Source organism: Zea mays, chromosome 7, assembly GCF_902167145.1.
Source record: "Zea mays cultivar B73 chromosome 7, Zm-B73-REFERENCE-NAM-5.0, whole genome shotgun sequence".
Classification (NCBI taxonomy): Eukaryota; Viridiplantae; Streptophyta; class Magnoliopsida; order Poales; family Poaceae; genus Zea; species Zea mays.
The window spans coordinates 145,082,880-145,107,208 of record NC_050102.1 but is presented as its reverse complement, the minus strand read 5'-3'; the positions used below and the strand labels follow the sequence as shown (position 1 = coordinate 145,107,208).

At 44.0% G+C, this 24,329-nt stretch overlaps 2 protein-coding genes across 8 annotated transcripts; one reads left to right on the top strand and one right to left on the bottom strand.

The window, feature by feature from the left end:
* Nucleotides 1-11,831: 11,831 nt before the first annotated feature.
* On the top strand, nucleotides 11,832-15,190 carry LOC103633012 (calcium-dependent protein kinase 22). The gene is made up of 8 exons (NM_001367879.1): nucleotides 11,832-12,501; nucleotides 12,614-12,737; nucleotides 12,810-12,953; nucleotides 13,037-13,189; nucleotides 13,383-13,498; nucleotides 13,595-13,762; nucleotides 14,012-14,242; nucleotides 14,758-15,190. The coding sequence occupies exons 1-8, from the start codon at nucleotides 11,917-11,919 to the stop codon at nucleotides 14,887-14,889; spliced, it is 1,653 nt and encodes a 550-aa protein (NP_001354808.1). The 5' UTR covers nucleotides 11,832-11,916; the 3' UTR covers nucleotides 14,890-15,190.
* LOC100281203 (uncharacterized) lies at nucleotides 13,189-23,828 on the bottom strand. 7 transcript variants are annotated; one of them, NM_001154122.2, is made up of 10 exons: nucleotides 23,420-23,827; nucleotides 23,141-23,293; nucleotides 22,539-22,753; nucleotides 22,376-22,446; nucleotides 22,046-22,205; nucleotides 21,130-21,322; nucleotides 20,848-21,003; nucleotides 20,646-20,734; nucleotides 15,641-15,734; nucleotides 13,189-13,724 (listed from the first exon to the last, which is right to left on the bottom strand). In NM_001154122.2, exons 1-10 carry the CDS (start codon nucleotides 23,751-23,753, stop codon nucleotides 13,720-13,722), a joined length of 1,470 nt encoding a protein of 489 aa, NP_001147594.2. In that variant the 5' UTR covers nucleotides 23,754-23,827; the 3' UTR covers nucleotides 13,189-13,719. The 7 variants fall into 7 exon arrangements, with proteins under 7 accessions (NP_001147594.2, XP_008651402.1, XP_008651404.1 ...); XM_008653183.3 differs by lacking the exon at nucleotides 13,189-13,724 and adding an exon at nucleotides 15,383-15,568 and having other exon boundaries at nucleotides 23,420-23,826; XM_020540501.3 differs by lacking the exon at nucleotides 13,189-13,724 and adding an exon at nucleotides 15,383-15,542 and having other exon boundaries at nucleotides 23,420-23,826.
* Between the last annotated feature and the right edge of the window lie 501 nt (nucleotides 23,829-24,329).

Genomic DNA, 24,329 nt, shown 5'->3' with positions numbered 1-24,329 from the left:
AAAAAAATACTGCTAACAATTCTCCTAATTTAATTTATTCCCCTCTATTTTCAGATCATGGCTTCGCCTCCCTTAGACCCCGTTCGGCAATTTGAGATCTGAGTCAGGCTAGTAAACAAGCGAGGTTAGGACTGAGTGATGCAAAAAAAAAAAAAAACTTGTAACACTTCTTCTAATTTAATTTATTTCCCTCTATTTTCAGATCATGGCCTCGTCTCCCTTAGAGCCCGTTCGACGAATCCAGATACGAGTCAGGCTAGTAAACAAGCTAGGCCAGGACCGAGTGGTCACCCATTCCTAATCATTAGTTTGTTTTACACCAGGAATTGATCCGAAAGGGAGATTACTTGGATTTATTCTAGGTAAAAAAAATGAAAGGAGAGAGTTGAGAGCACCTAGAGGAGGTGAATAGGTGATCCTGTAAAAACTTAAAACTTAAAGCCACAAACTTGATTAAGTGTTAGAGCAATAAAGCCAAGTGGCTAGAGAGGAGTTCTTGCAAAACACAATAACCACAAAGATATCAACACAGAGAGGCACAGTGGTTTATCCCGTGGTTCGGTCAAGTTCAACACTTGTCTACTCCTCGTTGTGACGTCCCAACGGACGAGGGTTGCAATCAACCCCTCTCAAGTGATCCAAAGATCCACTTGAATACCACAGTGTTTCTCTTCCTTTCACTATATCCCGTTTGTGAGGAATCTCCACAACTTGGAGTCTCTCGCCCTTACAAAAGATGATCACAAATGAACACGGAAGTAAGGACGAGATGAGCAACACACACAAGTCCACAGCAATACGCACACACACACGGCCAATACTTGAGCTCAAATGAATATCACAAAGTTCTCACTAGAACAGAGCTCAAATCACTAAGAATGTCGAACGAGGGTGCAAAGACGAAGTGTGAATGATCAAGAATGCTCAAAGTATGCTTGGTGTTCTCCTTCATGCGCCTAGGGGCCCCTTTTATAGCCCCAAGGCAGCTAGGAGCCGTTGGGAGCAATCCAGAAAGGCAAATCTTGTCTTCTGTCGACTGGTGCACCGGACACTGTCCGGTGCAGATTTCTTTCCTGTTCTGGCGCAGCCGACCGTTGGCGATTTGGAGCCGTTGGCGCACCGGACACTGTCCGGTGCACACCGGACAGTCCGGTGCCCCCTTCAGACCGTTGGCCCGGCCACGCGTCATGCGCGGATTGCGCGGCCGACCGTTGGCTCACCGGACAGTCCGGTGCACCACCGGACAGTCCGGTGATTTATAGCCGTACGCCGTCGTTCAATTCCCGAGAGCGGCCTTTTTACCAGAGCCAGCCTGGCGCACCGGACACCACCGGACAGTCTGGTGCACCCAGACTGAGCAGAGTCTTGGCTGCTCGAGCCAAGTCTTTTCTATTTGTCTTTTCTCTGATTCTAGCACTTAGACAAATATGTTAGTACACAAAAACCAATGTACTAAGTCTATAATCATATCTTTGTATTGATTTGCACTTTGTCCACCATTTTGCATAGTTTAACACATCACCATTTGTGTTGGACACTTAATCACCAAAATACTTAGAAATAGCCCAAGTGCACATTTCCCTTTCAATCTCCCCCCTTTTTGGTGATTTATGCCAACACAACAAAAAGCAACATATAGAAGTGCAACATCAATGCAAATGAGAACAAGAATTTGTTTTTTATTCAAATTTGGCATATTTGGATCATTCTTTGCCACCACTTGGTTTGTTTTTGCAAATTAAACTCAATTTCCTATCTCTAAGTCAAATTCACGTGTTGAGGCATAGAGAAGGGTATTCCAAGAGAAATTGATCAAAGATTCAAAAAATCCCCCTTTTCCCATAATCAAATAATCTCCCCGCAAGAGACCAACTTTTGATAAAAAAAGACACTTGGAGTATTTTGACAACACAAAAGTTCTAACTCTACTATTTTCAAAATTCTCAAGTGGTAGCTGATCCATTTGCTTGCTTTGGCCTTAATTTCTCCCCCTTTGGCATTAAGCACCAAAATGGGATCATTTTTGGCCCTTAAACCCCATTGCCTCACCAAAATCTTCAAATAAGAATAAAAGGCAATAAGAGTATGGAGATGAACTTGGAGTAAGTTACTCTCTCATCGGAGTGTAGTGGAAGTCTTTCATGGTCCAAGTCCACCTTTCCCTTTCAATATATCTTTGAGACTAATTTAAGAAAACTTAAGCGCGTGGTTAGTCTCAAGGGATCAAGTTGTAGCACATCTCCCCCTAAATGTGTGCATCACTCACACATGGACTTGAGATCCGGGGATTGCGTTGTACAACTTGATCACCATAATTTAAACAACAAAATGCATAAAGGAACATGATCAAATGCATAAAACACATGTATGCTATAAATCAATCCAAGTTACGCGAATCTAAGACATTGCTCACTACGCAGCCTGCAAAAGGTCTTCTCATCTAAAGGCTTGGTAAAGATATCGGCTAGCTGGTTCTCGGTGCTAACATAAAACACTTCGATATCTCCCTTTTGCTGGTGGTCTCTCAAAAAGTGATGTCGGATGTCTATGTGCTTTGTGCGGCTGTGTTGAACAGGATTGTCTGCCATGCGGATAGCACTCTCATTGTCACATAGGAGTGGGACTTTGCTCAGATTATAGCCAAAGTCCTGGAGGTTTTGCCTCATCCAAAGTAGTTGTGTGCAACATTGTCCTGCGGCAACGTACTCGGCCTCAGCGGTGGATAGGGCAACGGAAGTTTGTTTCTTAGAACTCCATGACACCAGGGACCTTCCTAAGAATTGGCATGTCCCCGATGTACTCTTCCTATCAACCTTACATCCAGCATAGTCGGAGTCTGAATATCCAATCAAGTCAAAGGTAGACCCCTTTGGATACCAGATCCCGAAGCAAGGCGTAGCGACTAAATATCTAAGAATTCGCTTCACGACCACTAAGTGACACTCACTTGGATCGGATTGAAATCTAGCACACATGCATACACTAAGCATAATATCTGGTCTACTAGCACATAAGTAAAGCAAGGAACCTATCATAGACCGATATGCTTTTTGATCAATGGACCTACCTCCTTTGTTGAGGTCGACTTGTCCGTCAGTTCCCATGGGAGTCTTTGCGGGCTTGACGTCCTTCATCCCAAACCGCCTGAGCAAGTCTTGCGTATACTTCGTTTGAAAGATGAAGGTGTCATCCTTGAGTTGCTTCACTTGGAACTCAAGGAAGTTCAACTTGCCCATCATCGACATCTCGAATTTCTGCGTCATCACCCTGCTAAACTCTTCACAAGACTTTTGGTTAGTAGAACCAAATATTATGTCATTGACATAAATTTGGCACACAAATAAGTCACCATCACATGTCTTAGTGAAAAGAGTTGGATCGACTTTCCCAACCTTGAAAGCATTAGCAATTAAGAAGTCTCTAAGGCATTCATACCATGCTCTTGGGGCTTGCTTAAGTCCATAGAGCGCCTTAGAGAGCTTACACACGTGGTCGGGGTACCGTTCATCCTCGAAGCCAGGGGTTGCTCCACGTACACATCCTCCTTGATTGGCCCATTGAGGAAAGCGCTCTTCACGTCCATTTGGAACAACCTGAAAGAATGGTGAGCGGCATAGACTAACAAAATACGAATCGACTCTAGCCTAGCCACAGGAGCCAAAGTCTCCTCAAAGTCCAAACCTGCGACTTGGGCATAACCTTTTGCCACAAGTCGAGCCTTGTTCCTTGTCACCACCCCGTGCTCGTCTTGTTTGTTGCGGAACACCCACTTGGTTCCCACAACGTTTTGCTTGGGACGTGGCACCAGCGTCCAAACTTCATTTCTCTTGAAATTGTTGAGCTCCTCCTGCATGGCCAACACCCAGTCTGGATCTAGCAAGGCCTCTTCTACCCTGAAAGGCTCAATAGAAGATATAAAAGAGTAATGCTCACAAAAATTAACTAATCTAGAGCGAGTAGTTACTCCCTTGCTTATATCACCCAATATCTGATCGACGGGATGATTCCTTTGAATCGTCGCTCGAACTTGAGTCGGAGGGGCGTGAGGTGCTTCTTCCTCCATAACATGATCATCTTATGCTCCCCCTTGATCACACGCCTCTTCTTGATGAACCTGTTCATCGTCTTGAGTTGGGGGTTGCACCATTGTTGAGGAAGAAGGTTGATCTTGCTCTTGGTGTTCCTGTGGTCGCACATCTCCAATCGCCATGGTGCGAATTGCGTCCGTTGGAACATCATATTCATCTACATCATTAGGATCAACTTGCTCTCTTGGAGAGCCATTAGTCTCATCAAATACAACGTCGCTAGAGACCTCAACCAAACCCGATGATTTGTTGAAGACTCTATACGCCTTTGTATTTGAGTCATAACCTAACAAAAACCCTTCTACAGCTTTGGGAGCAAATTTTGAATTTCTACCTTTCTTCACCAGAATGTAGCATTTACTCCCAAAAACTCGAAAATAAGAAATGTTGGGTTTGTTACCGGTTAGTAGCTCGTAAGACGTCTTCTTGAGGAGGCGATGAAGGTAGACCCGGTTTATGGCGTGGCAAGCCGTGTTCACGGCTTCCGACCAAAACCGCTCGGGCGTTTTGAACTCTCCAAGCATCGTCCTTGCCATGTCGATAAGTGTCCTGTTCTTCCTCTCTACCACACCGTTTTGCTGTGGTGTGTAAGGAGCGAAGAATTCGTGCTTGATTCCTTCCTCCTCAAGGTACTCCTCCACTTGAAGGTTCTTGAACTCGGACCCGCTGTCGCTCCTTATCTTCTTCACCTTGAGCTCAAACTCATTTTGAGCTCTCCTTAGGAAGCGCTTGAGGGTCCCTTGGGTTTCAGATTTATCCTGCAAAAAGAATACCCAAGTGAAGCGGGAAAAATCATCAACTATAACAAGACCATACTTACTTCCTCCTATGCTTAGGTAGGCGACGGGTCCGAAGAGGTCCATATGAAGTAACTCCAAAGGTCTTGACGTGGTCATCACATTTTTGATATGATGAGAGCTTCCCACCTGTTTACCTGCTTGACAAGCTGCACAAGGTCTATCTTTTTCGAAATTTACATTTGTTAGACCTAACACATGTTCTCCCTTTAGAAGCTTGTGAAGGTTCTTCATCCCCACATGTGCTAGATGGCGATGCCACAGCCAGCCCATGCTAGTCTTAGCAATTAAGCATGCATCTAGACCGGCCTCCTCTTTTGCAAAATCAACTAAATAGAGTTTGTCGTCTAGTACACCCTTAAAAGCTAATAAACCATCACTCCTTCTAAAGACAGACACATCTATATTTGTGAATAAGCAATTATATCCCATATTACAAAGTTGACTAACAGACAACAAGTTATATCCGAGCGATTCTACTAAAAACACATTAGAAATGGAATGCTCGGATGAAATTGCTATTTTTCCTAGTCCTTTAACCTTGCCTTGGTTCCGTCACTGAATATGATTGAATCTTGGGAATCCTTGTTCTTGACGTAGGAGGTGAACATCTTCTTCTCCCCCGTCATGTGGTTTGTGCATCCGCTGTCGATAATCCAGCTTGAGCCCCCGGATGCATAAACCTGCAAGGCAGTTTAGGCTTGGGTCATAGGTACCCAACTCTTGTTGGGTCCTACAAGGTTAGTAACAATGGTCTTAGGGACCCAAAATGCAAGTTTTATCTCCCTTGCATTTTGCCCCTAATTTCCTAGCAATCACCTTCTTATCCTTTCTACAAATTGCAAATGAAGCATTGCAATCATGATAAATTGTAGAAGGTTCATTAATTTTCCTAGGAACATGAGCAATATTTCTCCTAGGTATATGATGAATGACATTTTTCCTAGGCATATCTCTACCATGCACATAGGACGAACTTGAAGCAAACATGACATTTGAATCATAAGCATTACAACTCCTATCATGATGAACATTTCTAGAATATCTCCTATCATGGTACATGAAAGCATGGTTCTTTTGAGCATTGTTAGTCATATGAGCCTTCCCTTTCTCCTTGGCAGGAATGGGAGCCTTATGACTTGTTAAGTTCTTGGCTTCTCTCTTAAAGCTAAGCCCATCCTTAATTGAGGGGTGTCTACCAATAGTGTAGGCATCCCTTGCAAATTTTAGTTTATCAAATTCACTTTTGCTAGTCTTAAGTTGGGCATTAAGACTAGCCACTTCACCATTTAGTTTTGCAATAGAGGTAAGGTGCTCAACACAAGCATCAATATTAAAGTCCTTACACCTATTGCAAATCATAACATGTTCTACACAAGAGGTTGATTTATTAGCTATTTCTAACTTAGCATTCAAGTCGTCATTGATACTCCTTAAGCTAGAAATAGATTCATGGCACGTAGATAATTCACATGAAAGCATTTCATTTCTTTTAACTTCTAAAGCAAGAGAATTTTGCGCACTTACAAATTCATCATGCTCTTCATATAAAAGATCTTCTTGCTTTTCTAAAAGTCTATTCTTCTCATTCAAAGCATCAATCAATTCATTGATCTTATCAATTTTAGTTCTATCTAATCCTTTGAATAAACATGCATAGTCTATTTCATCATCACTAGATTCATCATCACTTGAAGAAGCATACGTAGTATTATTTCGAGTGCTTACCTTCTTCTCCTTTGCCATGAGACATGTGTGATGCTCGTTGGGGAAGAGGGACGATTTGTTGAAGGCCGAGGCAACGAGTCCTTCGTCGTCGGAGTCGGACGATGAACAATCCGAGTCCCACTCCTTGCCAAGGTGTGCCTCGCCCTTAGCCTTCTTGTAGGTCTTCTTCTTTTCCCTCTTCTTTTCTTGATCCTGGTCACTATCATTATCGGGACAATTAGCAATGAAGTGACCAACCTTACCACACTTGAAGCAGGAGCGCTTTCCCTTCGTCTTGCTCTTGTTGGGATGCTCCTTGCGACCTTTGAGTGCCGTCTTGAAACGCTTGATGATGAGGGCCATTTCTTCCTCGTTAAGCCCGGCCGCCTCAACTTGCGCCACCTTGCTAGGTAGCGCCTCCCTGCTACTTGTTGCTTTGAGAGCAACGGTTTGAGGCTCGTGAATTGGGCCATTCAACGCCTCATCAACATATCTCGCCTCCTTGATCATCATTCGCCCACTTACAAATTTTCCGAGTATTTCCTCGGGCGTCATCTTGATGTACCTAGGATTCTCACGAATAGAGTTAACAAGATGAGGATCAAGGACGGTGAAGGACCTTAGCATAAGTCGGACGACGTCGTGGTCCATCCATCGTGTGCTTCCATAGCTCCTTATTTTGTTGACGAGGGTCTTGAGCCTGTTGTACGTTTGGGTTGGCTCCTCCCCCCTGATCATCGCGGACCTTCCTAGTTCGCCTTCCACCAACTCCATCTTGGTGAGCATGGTGACGTCGTTCCCCTCATGTGAGATCTTGAGGGTGTCCCAGATCTGCTTGGCATTGTCTAAGCCGCTCACCTTATTGTATTCTTCCCTGCACAATGATGCTAAAAGAACAATAGTAGCTTGTGCATTCTTATGGATTTGTTCATTGATAAACATAGAATTATCCGAACTATCAAATTGCATTCCGTTTTCTACTATCTCCCATATCTTGGATGAAGAGAGAACAAATGACTACGCATTTTGTGACTCCAAAATCCGTAGTCCTCTCCATCAAAGTGAGGAGGTTTACCAAGTGGAATAGAAAGCAGATGAGCATTGGAATTATGCGGAATACGAGAGTAATCAAAAGAAAAGTTTGAGTTAACTGTTTTCTTTTTCTCTTCGTATTCGTCGTCCTTTTGAGAAGAGGAAGATTCGTCACTGTCGTAGTAGACAACCTTCCTGATGCGCCTCTTCTTCTTTCCGTCTTTCTTCTTTTGACTTGAGTCGGAGTCATTGACTTTGTCGTCCCTTAGCTCGTTGAAGATGGACTCCTTCTTATTATCGTTGACCACCATCCCCTTTCCCTTAGGATCCATCTCTTCGGGCGATTAGTCCCTTTCTTGAAGAGAACGACTCTGGTACCAATTGAGAGCACCTAGAGGGGGGGTGAATAGGTGATCCTGTAAAAACTTAAAACTTAAAGCCACAAACTTGATTAAGTGTTAGAGCAATAAAGCCAAGTGGCTAGAGAGGAGTTCTTGCAAAACACAATAACCACAAAGATATCAACACAGAGAGGCGCAGTGGTTTATCCCGTGGTTTGGTCAAGTTCAACACTTGCCTACTCCATGTTGTGGCGTCCCAACGGACGAGGGTTGCAATCAACCCCTCTCAAGTGATCCAAAGATACACTTGAATACCACGGTGTTTCTCTTCCTTTCACTATATCCCGTTTGCGAGGAATCTCCACAACTTGGAGTCTCTCGCCCTTACAAAAGATGATCACAAATGAACACGGAAGTAAGGATGGGATGAGCAACACACACAAGTCCACAACAATACGCACACACACACGACCAAGACTTGAGCTCAAATGAATATCACAAAGTTCTCACTAGAACAGAGCTCAAATCACTAAGAATGTCAAATGAGTGTGCAAAGACGAAGTGTGAATGATCAAGAATGCTCAAAGTATGCTTGGTGTTCTCCTTCATGCGCCTAGGGGCCCCTTTTATAGCCCCAAGGCAGCTAGGAGCCGTTGGGAGCAATCCAAGAAGGCAAATCTTGCCTTCTGTCAACTGGTGCACCGGACACTGTCCGGTGCAGATTTATTTCCTGTTCTGGCGCAGCCGACCGTTGGCGATTTGGAGCCATTGGCGCACCGGACATTGTCCGGTGCACACCAGACAGTCCGGTGCCCCCTTCAGACCGTTGGCCCGGCCACGCGTCATGCGCGGATTGCGCGGCCGACCGTTGGCTCACCGGACAGTCCGGTGCACCATCGGACAGTCCGGTGATTTATAGCCGTACGCCGCCGTTCAATTCCTGAGAGCGGCCTTTTCACCAGAGCCAGCCTGGCGCACCGGACACTGTCCGGTGCATCCAGACTGAGCAGAGTCTTGGCTGCTCGAGCCAAGTCTTTTCCATTTGTCTTTTCTCTGATTCTAGCACTTAGACAAATATGTTAGTACACAAAAACCAATGTACTAAGTCTAGAATCATACCTTTGTATTGATTTGCACTTTGTCCACCATTTTGTATAGTTTAGCACATCACCATTTGTGTTGGACACTTAATCACCAAAATACTTAGAAATGGCCCAAGGGCACATTTCCCTTTCAAGAGTTGAAGTCAGACGAATTTGTTTCCGGTGAGTGTCAAAACGAACAACTTTTTGGATTTGAAGCTGGATTGATTCGTTTCGTGTGGAACGAGGGTAGGAACGGACTGAAACGAACAAGACCTTAGGCTATCTTCATTCTTCAATATTTTACTTGTCCTATTACATCTCTTATTTCAAACTTTCTTTTATAAACAATGCAATTTATAATTTAAAATTGTGTTTTACACGACCATATACACGGTATGATGAAGACAACCTTACTGACGAGTGATGTAGTGGTGTGTGATTGGTACGTTATGGTGCTTATGGCCATGCAAAACACTGTTTTTGCATTATAGTCAATGTTGTTTACAGCGTGAAGTTTGAAATAGATAATGAGATGAGACGAGAGAGTTGTTGGAGACACGCTTATGACCATGTCCAACACTTCACCCATATGGTCACCCAAAACACTATTTTGCACTGTAGACTGCACTGTTCGCAGAGTGAAGTTTGAATATAAGTATGGATATGGGTAAACTACTAGTGATATCCTAAAAGCGTGTTTGGGACTACTCGACTTCATATTTTTGAGTTTAGCTTCATCAATTTCATCACAAAACACCTTCACGATAAAGTTGTTGAGTTTTTTAAAAGTGTTTGGTTTAGAGGTCAACTCTAGTTTCACGGTTTTGTGGATTTGATTGGAAAAGTCGTGACATGGCAACACATGGGTGTACACGTACGAACGATGGCACTGGACCAATGGCATGAGCATGGGGCTAAATAGGGGAACTAGCGACAAGCAGAGGAAGGGCATCAAGTTTCCCAACCCTGACTAGCTCTTGATGATCTTTGATGGCCCAGACCTATAAGTTGAAGCACTAATGGTGTATTACAAGCGAGAGTTGATCACCCTTGATACCATAACTGCCCTGATGTGGCTTCGGTGGACTGAGATGGTTATAATCTTCAATCGAGGCAATCATCCCGACCATGTCTCCCACCTAGAGTGCTACCCACTCGTGGTTAACTTGATCATGGGAAACACACCTCTCCATGGTCCTCATGGACACTATCATTAGACTCATCATCCTTTGTGCCGAGACCCTCCATAAGACGATCCTACGAAACAAACGCATACCTGAATAGAACATCGTTCTATGGGGTCATCTGAGGCAACGAAGCCTTCTCCCTTGTCCGCACCCGCCTTCGTGTCACATTTGGTGCGTCAGATAACTTCTACAAAGAGCCACTCACCTTTGAGGCAGACTGCTGTGACACTTACCACACCTTGCTTGATGGAGGGCATATTTAGTAAAATATTATCGTTCCTAACTATACCTACCTAACACTGAAGATGGTGGGACCAAATAGAGTGTTCATCATGAGCACCAAATTCCAATATGCCTCCTACTACAACTAGAACTGTGTCACCCTTGCGACCATGATCTCCGCATTCATCGACCATGTGAACAATGGCCACAACACACGAGAGCAACCTCTAGAAGGAAAGAAGACTGAGACCCTATTTTAAACCTCTAAAATTAACAGTTAGCAGTTAAAATTAGTTGAGAGGTTTAGAATATTTCAGTTAATATACTAGCTAATTGTTAATTATACTTCTTAAATATTTATTAGCGATTAACTGCTCCAACCTAGCTAAAATAGTTAATAACTTATTAGCTGACTAACAATTAACGGCGATACAGCTCGACAGACAAAGCCCCAGGAACTACTAAAGTGGTCTAAAGCTTAGCAGCTAAACTTTAGAGCAGGGATACAAACAAGACATTAGTTTAGCAGCTATGATTCTTTAAAAAAACAAAAACCAATGCATATATGCCCAAGTCACTTCAGATTTTATGCATGCTTGCATGCATGCTGAACACAAAAGAAGTGGGTGGTTGTTTTGCCTTTAGTTTTTTTAACAATGGAATTAAACACCCGGTTTCTTCCCTTTGGATTTAGACTAAACTTATTACAAAGTTTAACACATAAAAAAGTCACATACTTCATACTCTCTCCATCCACATAATTTATTTGTTTTAGGTTTGTTTTAAGTTAATTAATATCAACTTTGATTGGTTACACCAGATATTTCATAAAACTTTACAACACAAAAGTAAAGTTTCTAGATTCATTATGACTTGAACTACCATAATACATAATTCTTCTAGTTTAAAATAATTTAATCTTATATATATATATATATATATATATATATTACTGGTTAAAGTTCAAATAGTTTGATTTAGAACAAAACTAAAACAACTAAATCATGTAGACGAAGGGAGTAGTCATCTTCAATTAAAACCAAACTTAAAAGTAAAGCATAAAAAGTCATGTAGTCCATATTCATCTTTAATTAAAGGTGGTCCTTAATTGAAATCGAACTTAATAAAAAAAAAGTAAAGGATCATCCTTGGAGTGGAAAGGAAGTTATTTTGCCGGCACTATATCAGCTTATTGTAGCAGTACATTTGGACCGAGGAGAATATTTGGCGGCATTTTTACTGGTTTCCGAGCGATCGGCACAGAACACGCCACGGCACTGACGGCCAGCCACAGCCAGCCAACAATAGGAACCTGTCGGGACGTTCCCCGATCGGCGATCGCGCGCGCGCATCGCAAGCACCGAAATTAGACCGAGGAAGAGGGTAAGGAAAGGTCGAGGCACGAGGGGGCTAGCGGCGGAGATAGCGAGCACCCGGCGTCGGGCGACGGTGGCGCCATGGGTGGCTGCCACTCCGCCATCGCGGCCACCAAGCTGAAGATTCTGCGCCGCGGAGGCCGGGGTGCCGCTGCCGTCCTCCCCGTCACCAACCACGACGGCCCGTGCTGCTCCTCCGACCACGGCAGCAAGGAGAAGAAGAAGAAAAAGAAGGGCGCCAGGAAGGGCAGGAAACGCGCCTCCATCCTGGGCGACGCCGGCACCTTCGACCCGGACTTCTCGCGGCGGTACCGGCTCGGCGCGGAGCTCGGGCGCGGCGAGTTCGGCGTCACGCGGCGGTGCGAGGACGCCGCCACGGGGGAGGCCCTGGCGTGCAAGACGATCCGGCGGAAGCGGCTGCTCCTGCGCCTCGCCGGGCCCGACGCGACCGACGTGCAGCGCGAGGTGGAGATCACGCGGCGCATGTCGGAGGTGAGCGGGGGCAGGGTCGCGTGCCTGCGCGAGGCGTGCGAGGACGACGACGGTGTGCACCTCGTCATGGAGCTCTGCGAGGGCGGCGAGCTCTTCGACCGCATCTTCGAGCGGAAGCACTACTCCGAGCGCGCCGCCGCCAAGCTCGCCCGCACCATCGTCGAGGTCGTGCAGGTAACCGTCTGTCTCTGTCTGTCGTCCATGACCAGACGAGGGACCGAGCGAGGCCGCCCGCATGAATTCGCCAGCGTCTTACCCCGCCGTTCCCGCCTCGTTCGACACGCAGCTGTGCCACGAGAACGGAGTGATGCACAGGGACCTGAAGCCGGAGAACTTCCTGTTCGTGAACAAGTCGGAGGAGTCACCTCTCAAGGCCATCGACTTCGGCCTCTCCGTGTTCTTCAAGCCTGGTACGACGGCCACCGCATCTCCGTCGCAAGCCCTGTTCACTCTGACATACATGGCGAGCTCTGTCGGTGCAGGAGATCGGTTCACCGAAGTGGTTGGCAGCGGGTGTTACATGGCTCCAGAGGTTCTCAAGAGAAGCTATGGGCCAGAGATAGACGTGTGGAGCGCTGGTGTCATCCTGCACATCCTTCTCTGCGGGTTCCCTCCGTTTTGGGGAGGTGAACGCTGTTCTATTCTATTTTCATTCTCATAGTTCATTCGGCGACCACTGATGCAATGTTGTTTGTTTCAACGATCGCAGGCTCCGATGAGAAAATTGCACAGTCGATACTCCGTGGGGTAATTAACTTACAGAAGGATCCATGGCCCAAGGTCTCCCAGAGCGCAAAGGATCTTGTCACGAGGATGCTTGACCCAGATCCTTGTACACGGTTGACGGCAAAGCAAGTCCTTGGTTAGTAGCCTTAAGTTCAATCTTATAAGTTTACTGAAAACCAAATAGAACGGGCAGGCTGCATCCGTTCCTAGAAAAAAAAACAAGGTTTTTCTTGAAGAGCCTGTTATTGCCATCATTGAAGAAAAAAAACCGAAATGGTTTAATCATGCTGCGTATTTAACCATAAGCACTTTATCGTGGAAAAAAACAGAGCACCCTTGGCTCAAGAATGCTGATAAGGCTTCAAATGTGTCACTCGGAGAGGTTGTTCGGTCGAGGCTGAAGCAGTTGTCGTCTATGAACAAGCTTAAGAAGAAGGCACTTGGAGTAAGTTGCAGATAACTCGCTGTTACTACCCTTAATTCCTTCAAGCGACAGGCCGACTGATCTCTCTCTTTTTTTTTTTGCCAATGATTAATGCAGGTCGTCGCCATGAATTTACCGATGGAAGAGATTGGCAAATTCAAAGAGATGTTCCATACAATGGACAAAAACAAGGACGGTAGTTTGTCACTTGAAGAGCTGAAGGAGGGTTTCCGGATAAACGATCATCCTGTTCCAGAGGAAGAGATAAAGATGTTGTTACAAGCGGTGAGTGCAAGGACCACCATTTGGTATTCTTATATTATACAAATGTAGTACTAGGATGTCTAGCATACTGGCAAGTGAACTACAGTGAATAGAGTCGAAGAGGTAAATTCCATCTGCAATTGCAGCAGTATTCACAAACCTAAAAGTGTAATTTGCATTATAAAATCAATGCTCGCACTACAAAGTTGCACAAAATCAATTATCAGTTTAACACTGCAACGACCTAATACAACTTTCTTCGTTTTGCAGGGCGATATACATGGAACTGACACATTAGATTGTGAGGAATTTGTGACAGTCTTGCTTCACATTAAAAAGATGAGTAATGACGAGTATCTACCTAAAGCTTTCGAGTTCTTCGACAAAGACGGGAATGGTTTTATTGAAATGTCCGAGTTAATGGAGACTCTAAGTGATGGTGAACTAAAGCCTGATGAGCAATTGGTTAACGACATTATTCAAGAGGTTGACAAGGATAAGGTTAGCACTCAGTAAACTAATTAGTCAAAATTATTATCACTTAAATATTGATCACACTGTAATTGCAACAAAAGGAAAGGAAAAGAAGTGATTCACTTCACTATCGGTCATAAAGTTTTAAAGTTTTCGGTAGGTATTAGGAACCTAGAATTGTATGCAACATGTATCGTTTGACCATTTCGAATGAATTGAAGTTAGTTTCGGATTGGCTAAAGCATCACTTATAAATTATAATAGGCAGAGAACACAGATTTTTTACTAGTTCGCTGAAACAAGCAAATCAACAAGCTACCTTCAGAACACCCCACCACCACCACCCAACACCACCAGCATCCACCACATACACACACTACAAACTAGTTTTTGACAAAATAAAAGATAACAAACTATGGCGAGGGTCAGTATAAATCTAAAAGACTGGTTGGAGGGTTCCATCTACGTTTTTATTCATTGTCCTGGATTGCACAACACATTCTTATTTAGCATACCTGACATTTTATAAATATATTGAACAGGATGGTCGCATCAGTTACCCAGAGTTTGAATTGATGATGAAAAGTGGATCGGACTGGAGGAACGCCTCTAGACGTTACTCAACAGAGAATTTCAGCAGCCTCAGTCAAAAACTGTGCAAAGATACTTTATGAAACAAGAAAGTAGTTTCCAAGCAGCAATTACTGACTGAAGTACCACACCCTCAACTAAACAGCATCAGAAGACAACGCAAAAGCAGGATTACTGGATCTGGTGGAAATAAGGGTTGAAGGAGATCACATATACCAGTTGCATGCTTGACAAACTTCGTCAACTAGCAAGCCCTCTGGCATTGTCCTTTGCTCTGGAAGTAAAATTTACTATTCCAATAGAATACATGACTTAGACATAGACAGATGTAAAGGATGCCCCAGCATCCATGCAATCCACTAACCAAAATTTGGCATTTTACTACTGTCAAATATATAAAGAAAAGAAGATGTCCATCTGAGTGCCTAGAATTAAAATACCCCAACATTAATAGATCAAAAGAGCATCAAGTTGCTGAGAGGAAAGAACAGTACTTTCGTCCAAACAGCATTTTACACAAACGATGGAGTGCACAGCACCTTGAAATGTGATGGATTAATCTGACATGAACTCGAGTAAACAACACAAATCAGAAGCTAAGTATAAATTGGTTTGATCTGCAATCCAGCAGTTCTTTATTTTAAAAACATTGTGTGCAACTAAAGAACTAGAGTACATAAATAAAATTGTCTTGAAATTAGCTTTCAAGACATAGAAAATCAGTCCTGATTTTAAACTGTATTGGAGAGAGACAACAGAAGTCTGAATCACAAAAACAAGAATATTTTTCAAGAAAAGAAAAGAAAATAATTCAGCCTTATTTACCAAAATTACCTGAAAATCTGCGTTTGATGGAAAAAGGTGAGTAGCTCACTTTTCCAGGATTCCCAAGAATCATATCAGTGACCATTTCAGCAGTGCCTAGTGCCTAAAGAAAATTTGGCAGAACAACGTTAACTCTTTTATCTTCTTATATGGGAAATAACAGTAGAATAGTAGAAAGCAGAGTGTCTCAATCCCTGTTGGCATGCAACGCAACAAATTCATCTATCTTATTTGGAATCACGAACATGCCATCCCTCCCGCAAAGTAATTCAACTACCATGAATCGGCACCAAAAGGAAAAAATACAACTATCTTATCTAGTTGTTCTGTAACTATTGTTGACCAGGAGTGTGAGGGTATGTTATACAACCTTATGCGTGCTCAAAGAACTGGATCACGGAACTCTCCACTTTTCACCCTTATGCCACAAAAAGTTACTAGTCCTGTTCAAGGAAGGATCGCTCTGTATCTAAAGGACAAAACCACTGACACAATATTTTTTTTAACGTTTCAACTGCCTAACTACTAAAAAAAGCCTTTTAGTCCCAAACAAATTGGGGTAAGTTAGAGTTAAAAACTGAATATAATCCACAAGTTAAGGTTTGGGCACATGGATAGCTGTTTTTCATGCACATGGATAGCTGTATTCAAGGATAATTCTTTGGGTATATTCCATCTTTTAAGTCTTTTTTATTCTTTTTTCATGCCAACTTCGGTCTTTCTCTCTTCTCGCTGCTATCGCGTCTTTGGATCACACTACACACCAGCATCTCTAGAGGTCCCCATTGGACATGGCCAAACCATTTTAATTCTTAACCGATGTTAGACAAGCTTTTCTTCATTTGGTGTTGTCATGTGAGCAACATAAGCAAAAGTTTCAAAATAATCGAGCCCATGTTCCTGATGAAAACCAAAGGCAGCAAGACGAGACTTATAACACTCAAGAGAACCATCGGAGAGGGTCTTAATCTTATAAACCCACTTACAGGTGATAGGCTGATTGGCTGAACATGAGGAGGATGAGGAACAAGCTCCCAAGTGCTAGTACACTCAAGAGCAGCAGTCTCCTTAAACATCACAAGTTGTCATTGGGGACGAAGAATAGCATCACGAATTCACGATAAGAAGTCGAGTTAGAAAGAGCGATAGCGACAAAACCTGAAGGAGAGTACTAATTGGGTGGCTGACGAAAAAAGTAACTGTCTAAGAGGTAGCACTGGTGAAGAGTTGGCAGAGGGCGCTGACTCCTTAGGAGAATAGAGAACATCAATCAAAGGTGAATCATCAGAAGAAGGTACATCATAGGAAGATGACATACCAGAAGAATTTACGACCAAACGGGTGTAGACATGTGTCACTGGAGGCTTGTGTAGTCAGAGGCTAGAGAAACAGGCTCCAAGGAAGGCACCGATAAAGGGGCCACAGAAGAAGACACCAAACAAAAGATAGACACATCTGAAGAAGGTGAGGCTGCTATTGTGGTGCGACACCAAGCTTGAGGCAGGTCTAGTAGTAGCAGGATGAGTCAGAAGGTATAGAAAGGAGATGGGATGAGTAAAGTGCATTTTCGGTCCCTTAACTTGAGCGGGTGTGTCAACCGGTCCATAAACTTTTAAAGTGTGTATAGTAAGACCTTATTCACTGCTTGGATCTCACCTAAGTCCAAAAGTGACCGAGACAGACCCGATAGAACGTCTTTCTCTTTCTTCTTCCTTGAGCCGACGCTCAGGCGCTGACGTACGCGTGGGCGGTCCGGCGGTGGTGTCCTGCTCGTCGCAGCCATAGCCAGTGAGCTCAAGTACAAACAATTGATATCAATGCCGTATAAGTAGAACCCAAGGAAGAACAGAGACGTTTGTTGTTTGGCTAGATAAGTTCGACGGCGGCTGGCGACGATCGGTGATCGATCGACGGATCGACCAGACTGATAATCCACAGAGTTACGATCGAGTGTGTGAGTTAACACGATTTATGTGCTATCAACATTAGATGTGTTTTTCTTATCTAAAGCATCTAACCTTTTATCAATCTCTCGTTTCTCCACCCTTGAATAAATCTGCAAATAAGATCTTTTTCCGCATTGTCAAACACCACAACATTCTCCACCCTCTAAGTCCTTAAATAACATCGTTGGCTCGAACTTTCCTTTCATCTGATGAGTAACATTCATGGGGCGGATGACGACGAGAACAAAAAACACACCTTAGAAACTAGGAACTGGGAACGTTCGTTCCATTCCAGGAATGTGGGAACAATCTCGTTCCTGTTAGAATACCCATTTAGGGTTTGGGGTTTTCCCCGTGTAATTACTATCTCACCCTCTGTAATGGGTCTGGCCCAGTTTACTCAAGTCTATTAATACAACACCCAGCCCCTGTTAAGGTTAGGGTTTCCAATATGGTATCAGAGTCAGTTTCTTTTTTTCTCTCCTCCCTCCCCCCCGCCGCCACCTTCCTCTTCTCCCTCCCTTCACAGCCACCGCCGACCAACTCCTGACTGCGCCAGCCGCCTCCCTCTGCTCCCACTGGACCGCGCCCCTGCGCCGTCTCCTCCACCCGCCGGAGCCGCGCGCGCCCTGTCTTGTCGCGCCCGCATCGTCGGAACCCTCCCGTCACGCCATCGCCGCTGGATTCGTCTCCCGCCGCGCCAACGCCGCCGGATCCGTATCCACCTCCAACAGGCCCGCTTCTCCCCCTTCTCCGGCGGTCGCGCCTCTCCCTCTCCGGTCGGCGTCCTCCTCCCCCAAGCCGGCGAGCTCAGGCTCCACTGCGCCCCCGACTAGCCGGCGTGCTCGGTGGCCGCGGCGCCGCCCACCACATTCGCGCCCTCCCCTTCTCCGGGCAACCCCAGGGCAGCCGCCATGCAGCCCACTGCCACCTCTGGCGCCGTACCTGTCCTCCCCGTCGACGCTGCCGTGACCCCCACCACCTCCGACCTCGGCGTCCCCTCGCCTAGTGCGGCTGCCGCCAGTGCCGCGACCAGCGCGTGGGCTGCCGGCCTCGTCCCCTCCGGACTTGGCCTACCAAGCTAACCGACGTGCACCGGTGCCCTCACCGGTCTACTCTCGCCGACACGTCTTCCCAGACACCCGCAAACTGGACACGACAGATTACCAGTAAAAAAACTACCATAGTCGCAAACCACGCATGTGTAGACACATGGGTGGAACCCAGTCATGATAGTTGGTGCCATTGAAAAGCACCGGCAGAATCGGAATCCCACCGAACGAAGAAATCAAAGATGAGGATTTTTTATTTTATTTTATTTTTTTTTATAGTTTGGTGAGAGTGAAACTAATCAAAGCTACGCTGGTCAAAGCCACGCGATAAGGCGCGCATAAGGAAGTCGCCCGCTCGACGCGAGAAGTCGCGTGTGATCGAAGAGAGGAGGAAGCCGCGAAGCCACCCGCTTGGTGCGATGTGATCGTCCGCTCGGCGGGATGAGGAGCTGCCCGCCGGTGGACGCGCCTGCTGAGTGAGGCGGCTACACGTGCCTCGCCCGCTGGTAGATGTGCTTGCTTTGCATTGGCGGCTACACGCACCTCGCTATACGTGCCCGTTGGTGGAAGAACTTAGAAGGCAAGAGATCCTCACAACAAAAGGAAATAAAAACTAACCCTAGAACCTAGCTCTCGTACCATATTAAGAATAAGACTTGTATTGAATATGAGGCGTTAAAGCTGGTATATGCCGGTACATGAGGGTAAGTATGCACTAAAGCCATTATACAATAGGGATACACAAGAATATATAGATACACATCTAACAGTTGCTACACCTAGCCTATCATGTATATCATTCCGTACTCGTCCCTTCTTGTATGGCTACAAATCCAATACAACATATGCATTTCCACAACGCTTATCTGTTGAACATGTCATCTTTTTATAGGTCAACATTTTGCACCATGCATCATAACATGTCTAATCATCGTCCAATAGAACTTGCATTTTAGCTTCTATGCATCCTCTTGTCATCTAGAATGTCAAATGCTTGACGCCACTTCATCCACACTATTTTGATTCTATGGCTAACATTTTCATCAATATCCTTATCTCACTGTAGCATCGATCCTAAATATCTAAAGGTGTCCTTCCTATGCACTATTTGACCTTCCAAACTAACATCTCCTTCCTCATATGTAGTAGTGCCAAAATCACATATCATATATTATGTTTTTGTTCTACTAAGTCTAAAACATTTAGATTCTAGAGTCCTATCTACTCCTGCCCGACTTTCATCAACTAGCACTACATCATCCGCAAAAAAGCATAAGAGATATCCACTTATATGTCCCTTGTGATCTTAGTTGTCACCAAGGCAAAAAAAAGGGAAGAGCTCAAAACTAATATTTGATGAAGTCCCATTCTAACTAGGAAGTCATATGTGTCCTCATCACATGTTCGAACACTAGTCACAACATTGTTGTACATATCTTTAATGATTTTAACGTACTTCGTTGGAACTTTATGTTTGTCCAAGCCCACCACATAACATTCCTTGGTAGTTTGTTATAACTTATAAGCCTTCTTTAAGTCAATGAAAACCAAGTGTAAATCCTTGTTCTGTTCTCTTCTCCCTCATTTGTCTTATTAAGAAAATGGCTTCCATGGTTGACCTTCTGGACATGAAACCAAATTAGTTCAAATAGATTCTCGTTATTCCTCTAAGACAATGTTCGATAACTCTCGCCCATAGCTTTAAACTATGGTCATCAACTTAATTTCCCAGTAATTAGTATAACTTTTAATATCTCACTTATCCTTATAGATTGGTACCAATATACTTCTCTCCCACTCGTCAGATATCTTGTTCGGCCGGAAGATATGGTTGAACAATTTGGTTAGCCATACTATAGCTATGTTCCTGAGACATCTCCATATCTCAATTGAGATACCACCAGGGCTCCTCGCTTTTACCCCTTTCATCTTTTCAATTGCATAATTAAACAGAAAAAGATCTAATATAGAAACACTAGTAACTGGAGCGAATTGATACAGTGATTAGTGACTCACCAAAGTAAGTCCACTTCCTTCGTGTCCAGTTGCAATCAAAATATTTGAGAGATTAGGAATAAAGTCAATAACTGGCTTTCCATCAGGCACTGAAACAGATAAGATATTTATTTCTGTTAGTATCAGATAAGGGCACAAAGCTAATTGCATTGTAATGAAGAATTCAGACTATGCTTCTCTCTCTCTCTTTTAAGAAACTTACTGTATGGACGATGCCCTATTCTGATTTGAGTATTCTGATCAATATCAAAAGAAACATTCTTCATTGCAGGAAAAAACTCTCCTGCACGTTCCCATATACACTGAACAACGGATCTATCAACCTCCCTCGAAAAACCTTTGAACTCCCGGCTGCTTCCTATAGCATACAGATGCCATATATTCAACTATTTTCTGTAGGTCACTTAAAATGGAATATTTGTTTTGCTCCTAAGAAGAAACTGGAACTTGGAGCGATTGGAGAAGATTGTGCTCCGTAAATTACCTAGAACTAAATTTCCCTTTGTATCTAAGGTTGCAGTCATTGATACTGATAAAGCACCAAGCTCATCTTCACTAGATTCTGAAGCTATGTGTGTGCTATTTGACTTTGTAATCTGATGGTCAACATATCCAACCTCCATTAGGGCATGATTTAACTTAACCTTGTCGAATTTCTCCAACACAAGAAGATGACCCTGAAAAGGAAACATGTGAGATTATATCTTGTGTTGTTAATTGTTGGATGAGATAGCAGGAACGAAAAATAGCCATAAATACTATATGTAGCAAGGAATAACATATGAGAATTTACAGATCGATTAGAGGACAAATGTGAAATGTGAAACTGTGTTCAACAGATCAATCTGAAATAGCTCAATTGTTTGCTAGCATGAGCACTTTCACATGTTCCTTTTGACTGGCAACTCCTTGCATTAGTTCATGCAGAAGGTTACACACTTACGTAACTCTTATTAATAAGCAGGCAGCATTGTTTCCATGTGAAAAAAATATTCAAGAGCCTGAATCCAATATAGTATGACTAGTTGTGCTGCATCTCACGTAAACATACAAAAGAAGTCTTGCAAAAAAAGAAAGGACAGACCCAATGCTGAAGGCTCCCACATGAGTGGGGTCTGAGAAAAGGATAAATTGAAGCAAACCTTCCTCCGCAAATGCGAAGAGATTGCTTCGAACTCGCGACCTGGTGACTCAGTAGTCAGTAAGACAACTCTCACTACTGCACTAGGTCTGCCCTTCTATAAAACAAGTCTTGCGAGAATACATAAAATCCAATCCACTCTTCTATTTTCCATATCAGGTAAACATATGATAACCAATAATATGAGGATGGCTGAACGGTCAGTACCAAGATTTCCGAACAAAAATCAATCCAAGAAATTTCAGATATAGTGATAGACCTTTCGTGGCTTGACAGGAATATCCAACGTCAAAGCTGGTTCTACGAAACTATGCAATAAGGATCGAGTCCAGGCACCAGAAGCAATTACAAAAGCTTTTCTGCCATACAATATGTTTCTGGAAGTTTGGACAGCTTCAACTTTTCCAGTAACGTCCGATCTGCATAGAATTAAACCATTTGCCAATTATCAGTGATGTGGAGAAAAGGAAAAATGACTGGGATTAAAAAAACATTTGAGTTCCTAACAGATGGAGAACACAAGCCTGGTAGCTGGAAGTATTCTTCAATTAATGAACAAAGGTTGTCTGAAAATAAGAAACTTGAATACCTTATTAATGACATGGCAGGATCATTATAGAACTCCCTATACCTTCCTTCTGAGGAATACGAGTTATTGGTCTTGCATAAGAAAATGAACCAAGAAATATCAATGAGACACTGCTAACAACGCACATCGCAGAACAAAATCAAACTCCTGAAGGAAAAAAAACCTTCTCAATCAAAGAGACAGCCTGGAATGCATCAATCTGACAGTCTTGCGGCAAGAACATAGCACCGCCATCTTTCCCTACACTGAGTGCCGGTTCTAATGCATGTAATGAAGATGCTGACAAGAATTCCGCATGTATGCCTGCCTGAGACAGAGCCTTGGTCCTTTCGTCCAATGTGCCCAGCTCTTCCGAACTTCTCCCAACTAGCAAGCTTCCTTAACAAAATCAATAGAAGCATTTTTACTTTCTGTTTAAAATCATGTTTGAGACTGAGAAATGGCACATAATAAATGAATAATACAGCACAGATCATGTAATTTCTATGATAGGACATCTAACAAAATGGTATCAGTAAACTCGAGTAACGTATGGATGGACTTAAAATCAGACTATCAACACAGCAAGGAGTGGCATCAAATCCATGACTACAGGAGATTATAATAATCTTTCACTAGCAGTAGTGCAGTCATTACCATTCATAATAAAAAATTATATACTAATATCATAGCGATTCTACTACTCAGATTCGTTTGCTAGTGTTTAGAACTTTAGATACAGTGACAAAGATGCAATAAACCGCAAAATAGTGGCAGCGTGGTTACCTGTCCTCATCCACCCCAATTTCTCCCGTGCTCCGCCGCCTCCCTGGCCGTCAACCTCGGTCGCCAGCTCCTCCCAAAGTTGCTTACTCCGCAGCGCCAGCTCCCACGTGTCAGTCCCCGGCGTCCGGTGCGACATCCATATGTATCCCTGCCCTGCACACAACGAACCCCACCCAAGGTAGAAACCCGAAGCCAGAGGCTCGCCAAAGGATGTATTACATCCAACTCCATAAAGCCTGAAGCACCGAAGCATCAACGCAGGCGCCGAAGGAAGAGTACCTGCGCCTGTGGCACCAGAGCAGGGGACGGCAGCGTCGGCGATGGCAACGGAGAGCGAAGTGTGGAGGAGGAGGTGGCGCGCGATGGCAAGCCCTACGATTCCAGCGCCCACAACTACAACATCGTGGTGGGAGGCTTCGGCCGCCCCGGCCGCCGCTGCGGCGGCCTGGGCCTGGGACCGATGCCGGAGCGCGAGGAGGGGGCGCCCACGCCCACGCCATCGCCATGGGCCGTAGACAGAGAGGCTCTTGGGGGTGCGCAACGATAGCAAAGCTGAAGAGTAGAAGCGCGTGGGGGTAGGGCTTCCGGAGGTGAACGCCATGGTAGCATCCATTGCAGGAGAAGGCCGGCCAGGTGATCTGGCGATGGGAAAGAGAGGGATTGATGGACAAAAGACCGAGTGACGAGTCAACGCCTCAACGGTCTTGCAACTTATTAATACGTATGTTTGGTTTCTCAAAACTATCATCACAGATCAAAAATACCGTAGTTTTAAAATATATTTTTAAAATACAACATTACAAATTATGATATTTATACACAAGCTAGCTATAGTTTAAAAACTTTATATTAAAGATGAGTTTTCAGTATTCCAAAAATATCATTGTATTTACAATATCGTAATTTTGAAAATATAGTTTTTAAGAATACATAAGACTCTAATATTCCTATAAATGATATTGACTAGAAACTTTAAAATACTATTCCAAACAGATTGGCTCGTATATGCGACTCTATGTGTAAGGTGTTTTAGTGTTTCTTAGAGCATCTCCAATAAATCTCCAATACTCCTAATCCTTGATTTAGAGAAAATTAAAAAACAGTCTGTGGGAGATAGATATCCCCCGGATCCACTAAAAGAGTAAAGGACCTCACGAAAGGCCCAAGGGCCCAATAAATCGTAAGGTCA

Bases quoted from the DNA above. Each gene is read 5' to 3' on its own strand.
- LOC100281203 (XM_008653178.3), bottom strand. From the start codon at position 23,753: ATGGATGCTACCATGGCGTTCACCTCCGGAAGCCCTACCCCCACGCGC. The intron at 21,004-21,129 runs GTAATTTACGGA...TGTATGCTATAG, and splicing joins AAAGGGAAATTTAGTTCTAG to GAAGCAGCCGGGAGTTCAAA. The intron at 15,735-20,645 runs GTGAGTCACTAA...AATTTTCTTTAG, and splicing joins AAGGAAGTGGACTTACTTTG to GCACTAGGCACTGCTGAAAT.
- LOC103633012 (NM_001367879.1), top strand. From the start codon at position 11,917: ATGGGTGGCTGCCACTCCGCCATCGCGGCCACCAAGCTGAAGATTCTG. The intron at 13,190-13,382 runs GTTAGTAGCCTT...GGAAAAAAACAG, and splicing joins GACGGCAAAGCAAGTCCTTG to AGCACCCTTGGCTCAAGAAT. The intron at 13,763-14,011 runs GTGAGTGCAAGG...TTCGTTTTGCAG, and splicing joins TAAAGATGTTGTTACAAGCG to GGCGATATACATGGAACTGA.